Below are 13,159 nucleotides of genomic sequence, written 5' to 3'. Positions count from 1 at the left end.
AAATAAAGACACAATAAAAAGAAAAAAAAAATGTTTCAGCTCTTTATACCAACAAGAACATTTGATTTCTGGCATAATGTCATAGATCACACCAATGAACTCCTCAGTATCTGCAGCTCTAGGCATTCAGCAATGTGGTGATTATATACCAAAAAAATTGATGATGTTGAAAGTTGGCTCTGAATGGAACTATAGGAAAATATCACTTAAGCACTCTACACATCAAACCTTTTAAAAGCCTTTATCATAGACTTTCAAAAGCAGCTGAGAGAACTTGTGATTTAAACATAACCTGTTGTCAGCTTGAGAAGCCTGTAAATCTTCCATGTATGAAACTGAAACTTCTTTCAGCTAAGAAGTTGACAAGCCAAGACCTTGTATACATCAAAATACAAATTCCGGAGGCCTTCTGAAGCTCCTAATCGTGTTAGACTATATAATAGCTGAAAGTTTTTGGCCATGGTCCGACAACATTGTAGGGACATGCAGCAACTCCAAGCAACACAACCTAAGCCATTTCATCCAAGCCACTCTGCACTTGAAACGATGAACTATATATCACCACAATAGAACTACAACCAGGGATATTCGCCAACTCATCCTCTCTCATCTTCTGTATCATCCCACCTCCCACTTTTCAAGTACATGTTCGACAAAGCCACATAGCGGCAAGTGTCATGGGGACCAAGCTCAAGGAGATGATTTTCTATATTCTCACGCATTCAATGTTCCCATGCCTGCTTGAAGCTTCAAGTAGAGTTCCCCGAGCACGAACACTAACCTTCGCATCAACTGCTTTAACAAACACTTTAGCTTCATCTAGCTGCCCACCTGGCATCCAAGATCAACCATGCATGCGACATGCTTAGCTTTTGGTTCTAAATTGTATACTGTGCTCATTATGTGAAAGCACCTCTGCCTGTCCTTGACCACTTATGCCATCTCGGAAAATAGCTGTAGAGCTTCTCTACCATTACCATGACTGCCAAGGTTTACAATTAGAGTCCCATGCACTGATATCCCTCTCCTTTGTGCTAGTAAACACGACAAGAGCCTTATCCATTCTTCCACACTTTGCATACACGTCCAAGAGCGCCGTTCCTAATTCAGCATCCAATCTAATTTCCTTCCTATTAACATAACTATGGATCCATTCACCTTGTTGCAAGGCCGTGAGATAGGAGCAAGCTGATAGCATGCTCACCAGAGCAAACGTGTTGGGTTCAATCTTTCTTGCGAGTCACGAGCATCTCATCGCGGGATCCTTCATCTCCGATGGCATCTGATCAGACAAAAAGCGAGCTCTCTCCATTGAACCAGAACTACAATACCTGCCAAACATGGCGTTGCACGTGATAAGCTTCTTTAAACGCCCTGATCAAACAGCCCCCATGCTATCTCCAAATATACACACTTCACATACCCATTCTATCAGACAATTAGAAGACAATGCATTTCTCTCCGGAATTTCGTCAAACATCTTCTCTGCCTCTCCTATGAGCCCCAAATTCAATTACTGAATTCGGAGGCAAACATCTCGCTGAGGCATTCTATCAAACATCCGGCGAGCAAGAAAATGATCCCCATAACTAAATTGAATCGACGAATTCTGCTTGAATAGATCCGCTTGCAACTCGTGTTTATAGACCATCCCATGGACCTGACTCTCTTATTCGATTGCTTCGAGGCTAGAACAAGCCTTGAGAACGAAGGGAAAGGTCATGGATTTGGGCGCCGCTCCCGTCCCTCGTGCGAGGACTATTTGGTGGAAGAGGGAAAAGGCGAGCTCGGCTGGCTGGTGTTGGCGCGGCCGCGGGCGGCAAGAAGGCGGAAAGAGAAGAGGGAGTGACGGACGAGGCCGTGCATGACGAGAGCGGAGGGGGCGGGGGCGAAGTCGGCCATTCCACGGCAGAATCTAGGATAGGGAAACGGATGGGGGTTGGATTGCGAAGACGAGTAGCGTGACAAACAATAGCCATAATGAAGCAGAACCACCTAAACTTAGAGCAATGATATCCGCTAGTATAACTCGGTTATAGTGCATCAAATTGTGCTCCCTTCTCTCTTTTTTTAATTGCATCACATGTTATGCTTTTGAAATCTTTTGTTGGGAATGGATGTTTTTGTGATGCTTGTGGTAATCTAAGAATGTATTTGTTTGTCTAAGCAAATTTTACATCGTTTTATTTTCTTCTCAAATTGATAATTTATATCCTATAACACTTTTTTCCCACTAAAGAGGTCACTAATGACTAGATTTCATTCAATTTTCTTCATCAATTAAATTCAGGAATTCAATTTTCTCATTCTATCCTATAACATTTGACAGACACCAAGGATGGATGGCCAGATTTTCTATTCTAGTTTATTGCTCATGCCTGATCATTCCCTTGCCAGGCCAGGAACTGAGTAAAATTATGATTTACTAATTAGGAAATCGAACAAGCATTTCCCCACATCATTTTTAGAATTTCTCTATTTTCTGCAAAAAAAATATTCTAGCCTTTTCCTTGTGACAAATGCCATTTCAATATGACCATCGACTCTCCAAGCACTTCTACATCTAACCTTGCTATAATATCTATTATGCTTTAACCTTGATATAAAATCTATTATGCTTAAACTCTTATGTTCTTGAACCAGTTCTCTTCCCATCTTAGCTTTAGCACATAGAAGCAAACTGTTAGTTGCCTCCCGTCGCATAACACCAAATAAAACAATTGCATCATATTCACAAATCCATCAACTATTGTAGAATTTCTTGACTTAAAGTAGTAGGTTCATATAATGATCCATAACATAGCCATTGCCTAAAACAGAAGCAAGACATGCATGACAAAGTTTGGCCTACGCAACGATATCATCACCCACATATGCTATGCTAAAAATGCAACCAGTAACCTCCACAAGTAGAGCACAAGTTTGATAGTATATCAAAGTCACCACAAGAATTCCATATGGATATTCCTAAGCAACAGCTTTCCTTCTTAGAAGATGCTCGACATGGAGAGAATTGATCTTGGCAGCAAGTATGAAATCATTTTCAGTCAATCCTCCTGCATGTAACAAAAAGCAAAACAGTTTTAAGAGATGAAAAAAGAAACATTTTTCATTAAAACCTCATTGTAATTGCATAGAATATAAGCCATGTAGCGTCACACAAGTAGCTCGGCACTATTCCTGCAGCATTTAATATAGTTAAAAAAAAAGTTGAAAGAGCAATGTTCTATAACTAATTTCAGACAATGAATAGTCTATATGACATTCTGACTTTTTCTTGGTATCTATTAGTAAGTTCCCCGGCCTGTTCACATACTAGGAGAAAAAGAAAGAATTTGCTAATGTTATAAATGCAACCTCTAGCTTTTCTATATCAAGAAGGTAAAAGAGGCATCTATTCTGTAAATGACAAAATAGAGAGTTGTTCTGACATTGATAAATTTACCATTGGAGACCTAAAGATGTATGAACATGTGTTAATGCATATACACGTGCAACATTTTCAGGATGCGTGAATTTGTTGTGGCTACTTTTCCCATCCATTTATCATTTTAGTGCGAATATAGGCAGGCTTTAATGCTCTAACAATAAGGTTGTACTACAGGTAAATATCTGCATAAACTATCACTGCATCATTATAGGCCACAGCAAAAGAAATTTGGTGTGAATCTTCAACCAGTCCAGTAAGGTAACTGATTGGCTTGTACACAGACATTTCCTACATCCAAAAACTCGAAAGTAGATATATCTCCAATATAAAGTAAGCCAAAACAATTTTCCTGCAATTTGAAATGATATACAACATTTCAAATGCAGCACGGGATGTAGTCCTATACCGCATGTTGATATCTTGTACCACACCGGCTTTTCAAAAAAACAATATGCCTCCGGTACTTGTTTTCAAAACCTTGACTATGATACTTACTAGAGTCAATGAAATATTACATGGTGATGGAAGAGAGATATTTTCAGATAGAGCCAACTCCTTTTTAAGGTTTTTTCTTAAATAAATATGAAAAGTAAATCACCACAAGCACCCTCATCAGAATGAGAAAGCATAAGCTCTTCAGTATTCTTGATCCAAGAAGGACAAAATTTATCCATTTAAAGGACAAAACTAAAGTGAATTAACAACTTCTTACCAACTGAATGAGTCCATATATCAATTTTAACGTTGTTCCAACCAACTAGATGAAGGTCAGGATGATGACCTGAAAAGGACACATGTTGCCAGCACATATATTAAAAAATTGGTAACCACATTTGAACATTAAATTTGAAAAGCATCGTCCTATATAGATCAATACAAATAAAATTATTTGCACACTTCAAGCATATCTGAAAAATTTCAATCAAAATGTCTAAAGAAGACCATCAAAGATGTAATATATGAACTATTTTTTGGCTTATAGCCCCTTGAATTTAGGGTCAATATAAAATAATACACTATTTGATACACCACAAATTGATTAGCAAGGATGATATTTAATCAGAAGTGCATATAAAAACTAGCTTAGTTTTCATCTGCTTAAGATCCATATAATCACTTTTAACATAATGGCATTTCAAAATAATAATCCCATGGTTTTCTTGGTGTCAGATCAAAGAACGAGTTAAACAATAATTACATGATAATACCAAATAGTTTAACTTCCATCTGTTTAAGATCCATATAATCTTTTTTTTTACATATGGCATTTCATCATCATAGTCCCATGGTTTTCTTGGTCTCAGATTAAAGAACGAGTTAAACAATAAATACATGATAATAGGTGAAATCATGAAAGCTATTAAGAAAATTGAGATACTGATACAGTATGAAGAATTTTTGAAATTGCATGCTACATAAAAACATACATATATTCCGTATAAGGCTGATATCTATCAATTCACTTTCAAAAGACTAGATGATTATTTAACCCAAGTACTATATACATTCAGCATCATTGGATGGCTATGGAAAATGCTGACATAGAACTATCATCATACATACATACATCCATGCATGCGTATATTCCATATAAGGCTGATACCTGACCACTGCATTTTTAAAAGACTAAAAATTATGGAACCCAAGGACCATATAGACTCAAGATCATTAGATAGTTATGGAAAATGTTGAGATAGAACTATCATCACACATACACACATATTCTGTAAGGTATCACTTCACTCTTAAAAGAGTAGATGATTACTGAAGCCAAGGACTATGTAGATCAACATCATTGGATGGCTACAGAAAATGTCAAGATAGAACTATCATCATAATCAGTATGAAAATTTCACCAGCACAAAATCAGATGAAAAGATGCAACAAGTGATTACAGAATTTAAAAGGTGATTATACTGATGCATTTTTATAGTGAATTCTTTTGAACAGTATCGTTCTGCATTATTCTGTGTTGATCTCAAGTTTGACACCATACAGTTTTCCACTAAGAAATGCTATTGGTGGTCCACAAGATAGCACAAGATATGAAGCTTTCCATAGAATTAATAAAGGACAAGCTAATATGAAGCTTCCATAGAATAAATAAAGGACAAGCTAATATGGAGCTTCCATAGAATTAATAAAGGACAAGCTAATAACAAACCCGCTCTTATCTCCAAGCAGTGGCTACAGCCGGTCGAGCAATCTAGAACAATTTAAGTACTTTCAAAAAAACTTACCAACATGGTGACTAACATAGGGTTCCTAAACTAAATTAAAACTTAATCAAAAAATCCTAGCAAAGATTCATCCAAATGTGACTGATAAAATAAGCAAGAAACTAAAAAAACAGAGAACTTTCATAGTTGTTGCCCTACGCCTGATAGCCCTATTGTCTAGCTTGCAACGCTATTGTGCCTGGAATATATTATGGATGCCACCTGCTGTTTTAGCATTTTTTTTGCATTTGCATCACAATCCTACTAGATAACACTAAATACATACAAAAAGAAATAAAAGTTTGAGCTCAGAGTCTTTTTTGTTGCAAGAGAATATAAGAAAAAGGAATTAGAAAAGAAAAGCTTTTCCTTGGAAATTTAAATTTCTGAATTGTTCAGTTTGCCAGAAGATTTGATGATTTGAGGAAAGAAAATGCTTCACTTGGACACTGCAAAAGTTAAACTCTGCCTCCCTAAACCTGTTCTGAAATTACAAAGTCGAGTTTTGCAGCAAAAATAGAAAATGATTTTCGTATTCTAGGCTTTTTCCTATTTTCAAGAAAACAGGTAAAAAAATTCCAGGGAAAATCTATTTTTAGATGCCCTTTTCCTAGCAAACTAAAAGACCCTGTGGGCAAAAAATGAAAACTCGAAATGAGGGAAAATGCTGCATAAAGAAAACATCTATATCTCAAAAATATCAATGACTGGCAATATGTGAAACCAAATATACCCTCTGCCTCAGCAACATCTGCCACGAGCTGAAAAAACTCCAACCCTTTTGTGAAACTCTTCACTTTGCATGATCGATGCAACTTCATAACACCACCTTCACTCAACAAATTCCAACCTTGTACCTAATTTCAACATACAAGTCAGAAACATCTTCACTCAACAAATGCAGAAAGGAGCCTAACAAGAGGTTGTAAGCAAACCTGTGCAAGTAGTTCATTTGCTGACTGTTCAGACATTGGTCGAATATCCTTTGAGTCACATGGAACGCATTTCTTGGATGTCAAATCTGTGAACAGCATCAGAAGATTTTTAGAAAGCAAGACAAAACTCCATTCCAGATCTCCCTACAATTTGGCATAGAAATTTAAACCTGGAAAATTAGCATTTTGGGATACCTAGTACGTCGGAAATTATAAGTTTACTGTGTAGATGCTACTTATCACTACAAAAGATTTTTGATGTATTTAAATATAGAAAAAAACTCATAAATTTGTATCATCTAAGAAGAAAAGGACAACTATAATTTATTACTGAAGATGATTCGGGCCGAGATTACCAGCTACAACTGGCTGGTACATACCAGACCATTTGGGGATCAGCACGCAGCACCACACAGCTAAGTATCATTTTGACACAACCACATGCTGTTCGATATACACCTTATTGACAGATAAATCCTCTTTTTCTGCTCATTTGAATGGTGGGTGAAGGTCTCTTCTTGTGTTGGTATCTACACAACATGATACATACCATACTAATGCCATTATGAACCTGTACACCAACTTTTAAATCCTTGATGTATCCACTAGTGTTGTGCGTTACTCACAATCAAGGAAATTGTGTCCTCCACTCAAAAACAGGCTCAATCTAATTTTGTTGCCGCACTTTGAGTTAATTCTCAAATCATTATACTAACATTTCCTATACCTTTTTCTTTTCTCAAATTTCCTACTATAATGTATGTGCAATGATGCTTTAGCAATTTATAACCTTTTTACTTTTTTGATGTTGGGTTCAAATAGGCGGGGCAAGACTGTGTCTCTAGCCGGTATTTCACCTAAAAAAGAGAAAACAGCTGGTACCATACCGTATCGAGTGTACTATGCCGTAATGATACCGAACCTTACCATACCGTACCACATAAAGACACTGTAATAAGATGGTATTGGTTTGGGTTCTAGTACCAAGACGGCAAACCTTGCTAACAGATATCTAAAATAAAAGAAGAACATATATCATGAACACATAATGTTGTCAGACTGAATGCTCCAATCCCCTAACACATACCAACCCAGCAAAATTCATGGAACCAGGAGTGGCATTAACTTTTCTAAAAACCTAACCAACAAAGAGAACTCTTAAGTGATAATTAATAATAATACAATTTCTGATAGAAGCAACAATTTTTACACCTATTTTGCAGCTTTTCTTTCCTTTTTCTTTTTACTGTATTTAATTATCTGAAAGTTTTAAGTAGATATTCTGTTTTCGAATTCAAAATGCCCTCCCTCACTGATGTCATTCCCTTTATTCTATAGATGCATTTGTCCATTTATGTGTTACCATACCTGAAAACTTATACATGCATGAAGTCCTTGTATCTAGCACACAAACACCTGGACACTGATCGTAAAAATTGTACAAAAACTCCTCATATCCCTTATAGTTTGAACCGTTTATTTTGTAGTTCAGTTATCTATGGATATTCAATGATTGTTGATCAATATACGATACCGTAATTATATATCAAACCATCCTTAAAGTTATCTTAGTAATTTTTCAGAATTCAGATAAATATATTCACAAGTGTAAACTAGTATTCCACCCTTATGAATACATCATAGGGTGAATGGCATCATAACTTGTATCAACTTCTCAAATTCGGAGCAGTTGAGCCCCTCCCTCTCCAAATTATCTCTTGTGTTGACACCCATCTCAGTATGCGGATATGTATGAAAATACATGCATGTAGTCGATATATGGGGGCAAGCCTAATGGGCTCTGACATTTTTAAATCCCCATGCATCCAACTAGATGCTTAGATGGGCATCTCGTTCCTCTATATAACGTTGACTTCCTTTTCCTCGAGGCACATATTGATATTACCATTCTGTGTCAGCTGATTTCTTCCTCTTCTTATAGATTACTTTTTTATCTGCTACTGTTAAAAGTGCTCTTACAAAACTACCAATCAGCCTATGTTCAGCTGGTTAACATTCCTCTCTCCATGTGAGAGATCTAGGGTTCAAATACTGGTGGCGGCAACACCACCATATTTCTCAAAAAAAAAAAAGGGGAAGATGTTCTTGCAAAAGAAGATAACACAGGAATTAGTTAGTAAGGCTCCAAATATACCATCATCTAGTTTCCTTCAAGTAAACACCTAGGAATTTTCATGCATGAGCTTCTAAAAAGAATTTTCTATTTTTGGATTTAATTATTTGAGTTATAATAAAATTTAATGTGATGACGTCCATGAATTTTAGTTTTTGATAAAAGCCATTAGATGGTACCAGTAAGAACTTACAGAAGGACTTGTGACCCACAATGATACAAGAGAGTGGACCAGTTCATGCAGTACTGCAGGAAAGGAGAATCTCACTTTCACTTAGGACCTTATGTCTTTAATCATGCAGCCATGCACTATAGATCTTACCAGCATCATATAAAATTTATAATATTAACTTCACACAAAGATACCAATTACTAATTTTCATAAAGATGTCGATTGATTAGACTCTCCAAATATAATACGTATCAACGTTGAGAGTGAACACAAAATGGGTATGTAAAGTAAACATCAGTTAACCCACAACATTAGAGTTTTTTTAGAAGTTTGGAATGCAATCTCAAACAATATTCTGAAAAATCTACACCATGTGAAGAAGGATATGTCTGTGTACCTAAGATACGATGAGGCTAGATTTTATATTCACTATACAGTGGCAACCTACAGGTGTTGAAAGGGTTAGCACACACCTTGTGATGTAGAAGAACAACTAAATCCATCGCTAAATTTCCTAAGTGGTGGTACTCTAACACAAGCCTGACACATGTTGGATATCCAGCAATCCGAACTGCAGGAATATAAAACACCATCTTTATGATGCAGAAAGATAATATAAAAAGCAAGTTTGCTGAATATAGAAAAACTGCTAATGGAATAAATACTGTGGAAATGATACCATGCATCCTATTCCAACTTGTCATCTCATGGGGCTTAATAGCTGTACTTAATTGCTGATAGTCTAGATGGTTTGGTCGATAATCACAAACAACAATGCAAATGGCAATACGATGAAAGAAAAATCGCAAGGGCTGTATGCTTGCAACCACTTGGCCAGTAGTATAGATAGCTACTTTGCAATTTTCAGTCATCCAATATGTGTCCATTCTCATATCTCATCAGACGTTCAAAGTTCAAACCATGTCATCATTCAGCTGCAATCAACACAACAGAGGATCTACTAGTTGGACAGTTTGCACTGACAAATAAGCACCAGCAAAAACTCTGCATAGAATGTCACACTAAATGTTCTAAAACTGGAATTAGTGGACCTCACGAGACAGGAGCCAAGGGGAACAATATGCACAGAGACATAAGTCCAAAAAATTTGAGAGCTGAAAGCCTTGGGTGCATGAAAAATAAGGAGAACCTTGAGGCCTTTGATGAACTTTCCAACAAGGATCAGGAGTGCAGAAGCAGACATTTAGGCACTTCCAACCTAAGTCACCTTTACAGGAGAATGATGAACATATGCAGCTGCTAAGGTCTAGCCAAGAGAGAGATGCGGATTGTATCCTGTACTTTGATGACGCACACAAGCTAAATGGATGCAGGGAGGGGGAAGTACATGTAGTTCATAGTGAAGGATTCTGCACTGCTATATTGTGTAAAAACAAAGCAATGTAAAGATCAACCGGCCACCATTCTCAAAGTATACTTCACAGATACATCTTTATACCTATTTAAATTTTAACTAGGAGAAATATGGGTTGCAATTTTAGGGTGGAGTTGATGGATAATATTTGGAAAGACACGCAAAATAAAAGGATGGATCAGATTGATAGATAAGAGTAATGGGAGCAAGAGAAGCCAAGTATGTGGAAATGTACAATACTCATTAAGCTATAGCTCAAGGTAAATATAACGTACAAAGAGTCTAGTCACCACCAATGGCGAGAATACCCTAATATAATACAGATGATGGCCAATCAACTGCAGGCTGAATGAATCTCACTTGTACAAAAGGAAGTTGGCATTGAATATTGTAGTAAAGTTTTAGAAACTATCCCAATAGGAGGTTACAAAGCCTCGTAATAGGAGCATTACATCTCTCAAATTGCTGCCAGGCAAAATGTTAGAATCAACAACGACATGTACAATCTCTCCTAAAATTAATAAAAATAAACTCTGACCTATTCAGCCAAGTATGAGCAAACTACATGCGTTCGGAGAGGTGTAACTCTGCCACAAAACCTTATCAAGGTTGGATATTCTACCAAAAAAGAAAGGAAAAGAAAAGAAAAGAAAAGAAGAAAAAGAGAACACTAGGGTAGCAAGCCAATATGAGTGAAGAGATTAGACTAACTTGGACGGTGCATTTAACATCTTCATAAGTTAAAGCAACCATCGCCACCGCCAAACAAACTTAATCGACAGATTAGAACACTTTTATTCGCAACTTTTAACATCCAATCAAGATCCAGCTGAAGGTTTTTAGTAATGGATAATAGAATGATAAAGAAGATAGAAGGGTCAAGCACTAATACGAGTAGATAAAGAAGATAGATAATAGAATGATAAGAAATAGGAAAAGAGAGAACATCGCATACCGGCCATGGCTTAGGAGCGGGCTTGCAAGGGGCGCCTGCGAAGGGAACGAAAGAGAGGAATTAGAGTGTGTTTCTGCGGTAGAGAGGGGTTCTTGGAAATATTGGAGAGGGTATTAAGCGCAACCAACCGACTTTGGGGAGAAAGAGGAGACGCGTGTGAAGCACTCGATTCATCATCGCCATCTTTGGCTTTGATTTCGGATTGGCTGAGGAGAGGCGGCGCTGGGACCGCTGAGAGGGAAGGGACGATCTCTCTCCCGGCGATGCGCGCGCGCGGCCGTGCTTCCGTTAGGGCTTCTGAAACCGTGACGATAACGGGCCGAGTCCAAACGTGGGCTTCGGAGTGGGCTGTGGAGTGGAAATCATGGCCCGTTGGATGCCCTGGACTTTGGAAACTATTTTATTTATTTATAGGCGTATGTGTTGCGTGAAAATATTAGTGATGGAGCCATTATTATAATCCTAGACCTTTTGATGTGTTTAGGAGTTATTTGACCGTCATGATTTACGATCATGACCGTATACAAAAAGAAAGAAGGAAAAGAAAAAGAGTTTATACATGCTTTGAGGTAGATAAGTTTTATAAGAACATGATCCAATACTTTCGGAAAGAAATATATAAAATTGGATCTTGAACAATCTCATTCATTTCAGATCTTCATTTTCAGATGAGACGAAGAAGAATTGGTTATTCATGAGTTAAAAAACTAGCAAGTCATTAAACTTGAAAGCAAATTTTATGAGAAACAAAGTTTGATCTTTTTCATGAACAACTGCTTGCAAGAAATAAAAATGATTGTAGCTTTCTTGGCAACAATCAAATATGGCTATGTGATCGTCAAAAAAAAACCTTTTATCCTTCTAAAACAATACTTGCTAATTTTACCATAAATGTCAAACAATCACATCTTATTGGAGCATAATGATTACTGAGCATAGGAAAAACTATTATGGTATATATAGATGGATTAATTGATTATACATAAATCACTTTTCATCTATCTTCTATTTACATATCCGCCTCCTCCAAATGGTTACCTAATAAATCGATATTTTTTTAAAATAATTATATAATATTTTTTTATTTTTTAGATTTTTCATATTTCAAGCATTTTACAATTAAAAAGGAGTCACATGAGTTGATACAGCCCATAGCCATGGTGAGCTCGGTTTGTCAATTAATGTTCCAAACCTAAAAAAATCCCCATAATTAAAGCAAAAACATAGAATAAAATAAAATTATTGATAGAGCAAGCTTTTGATATATTAAAATAACAATAATGCATGTAACACTTAAAAAAAAAATGATGTGTAGAAAAAGTTGCATGTGATATGAATTTATTCGTGAACATTTTAGGGTGAGTTCAGATTGTCAATTAATACTATATACTAAACCTAAAAAAATCCTATAATACACAGTCTACCCTGCAGGACGCGTGAAGTGGAGAAGAATACATGACTGCCATGTTTTCTCATCGCATTAATTTGCCATGCCTTTACTCCTTCATTGCCTCAAGAAAAAAGTGAATTCCATCTCTTGCCAATTAATTTTTAGGCGCTCATATAAACAAATCACATGTTGCTTGCATTTATCATTACCATTATTCCATGCAACATTTCTCCTTCCATAAAGACTTTCGATTTTACGGATAGGTGCCATTTGCTTCTCCACATGATCTCATGCCAGCTTTGCCATCTACAAACAAGTGAGCCACAATAAGCCCCTTCCTCCATTTAAGTTCAATTGCATTCATTGTTAAAATAGAAATGGGCACATTATATTATTTTGCAATCTCCAAGTTGCAAAATATTTTTATACTGATAAACAACCCAGCAAATCACCATTGGCAATCTGAAAAATACACAATATGAACAAAATTTTTCCATTCTCCTTTGTAAATTAAAATCACATAGGACTTAAAAGAGGTTCAGTCCAAAT

The 13,159-nt window shown here is 36.5% G+C and overlaps 1 protein-coding gene across 2 annotated transcripts; it reads right to left on the bottom strand.

Annotated features, from left to right (window-relative positions):
* Nucleotides 1-2,728: 2,728 nt before the first annotated feature.
* On the bottom strand, nucleotides 2,729-11,536 carry LOC103714981 (Transcriptional coactivator/pterin dehydratase). Of its 2 annotated transcripts, none has more exons than XM_008802473.6 (7): nucleotides 11,353-11,536; nucleotides 11,221-11,255; nucleotides 9,364-9,461; nucleotides 6,585-6,670; nucleotides 6,383-6,506; nucleotides 4,143-4,211; nucleotides 2,729-3,056 (listed from the first exon to the last, which is right to left on the bottom strand). In XM_008802473.6, exons 1-7 carry the CDS (start codon nucleotides 11,401-11,403, stop codon nucleotides 2,968-2,970), a joined length of 552 nt encoding a protein of 183 aa, XP_008800695.3. In that variant the 5' UTR covers nucleotides 11,404-11,536; the 3' UTR covers nucleotides 2,729-2,967. The 2 variants fall into 2 exon arrangements, with proteins under 2 accessions (XP_008800695.3, XP_088560800.1); XM_088704674.2 differs by having other exon boundaries at nucleotides 11,349-11,486.
* Nucleotides 11,537-13,159: the final 1,623 nt, after the last annotated feature.

The sequence above is a fragment of the Phoenix dactylifera genome, chromosome 9 (genome assembly GCF_051530095.1).
Source record: "Phoenix dactylifera cultivar Ajwa chromosome 9, Ajwa_hap1_PhDact_Kaust_v1.1, whole genome shotgun sequence".
NCBI lineage: Eukaryota > Viridiplantae > Streptophyta > Magnoliopsida > Arecales > Arecaceae > Phoenix > Phoenix dactylifera.
Note: the sequence above shows the minus strand (reverse complement) of the source record. Positions and strands in the feature narration are given on the sequence as shown.

Excerpts from the sequence above, each read along its gene's own strand:
- LOC103714981 (XM_008802473.6), bottom strand. The coding sequence starts at position 11,403 with ATGGCGATGATGAATCGAGTGCTTCACACGCGTCTCCTCTTTCTCCCC. Across the intron at positions 9,462-11,220 it reads CCGCTCCTAAGCCATGGCCG|TTCGGATTGCTGGATATCCA; the intron begins GTATGCGATGTT and ends ATATTCCTGCAG. Across the intron at positions 6,671-9,363 it reads TTGTTCTTCTACATCACAAG|ATTTGACATCCAAGAAATGC; the intron begins GTGTGTGCTAAC and ends TGCTGTTCACAG.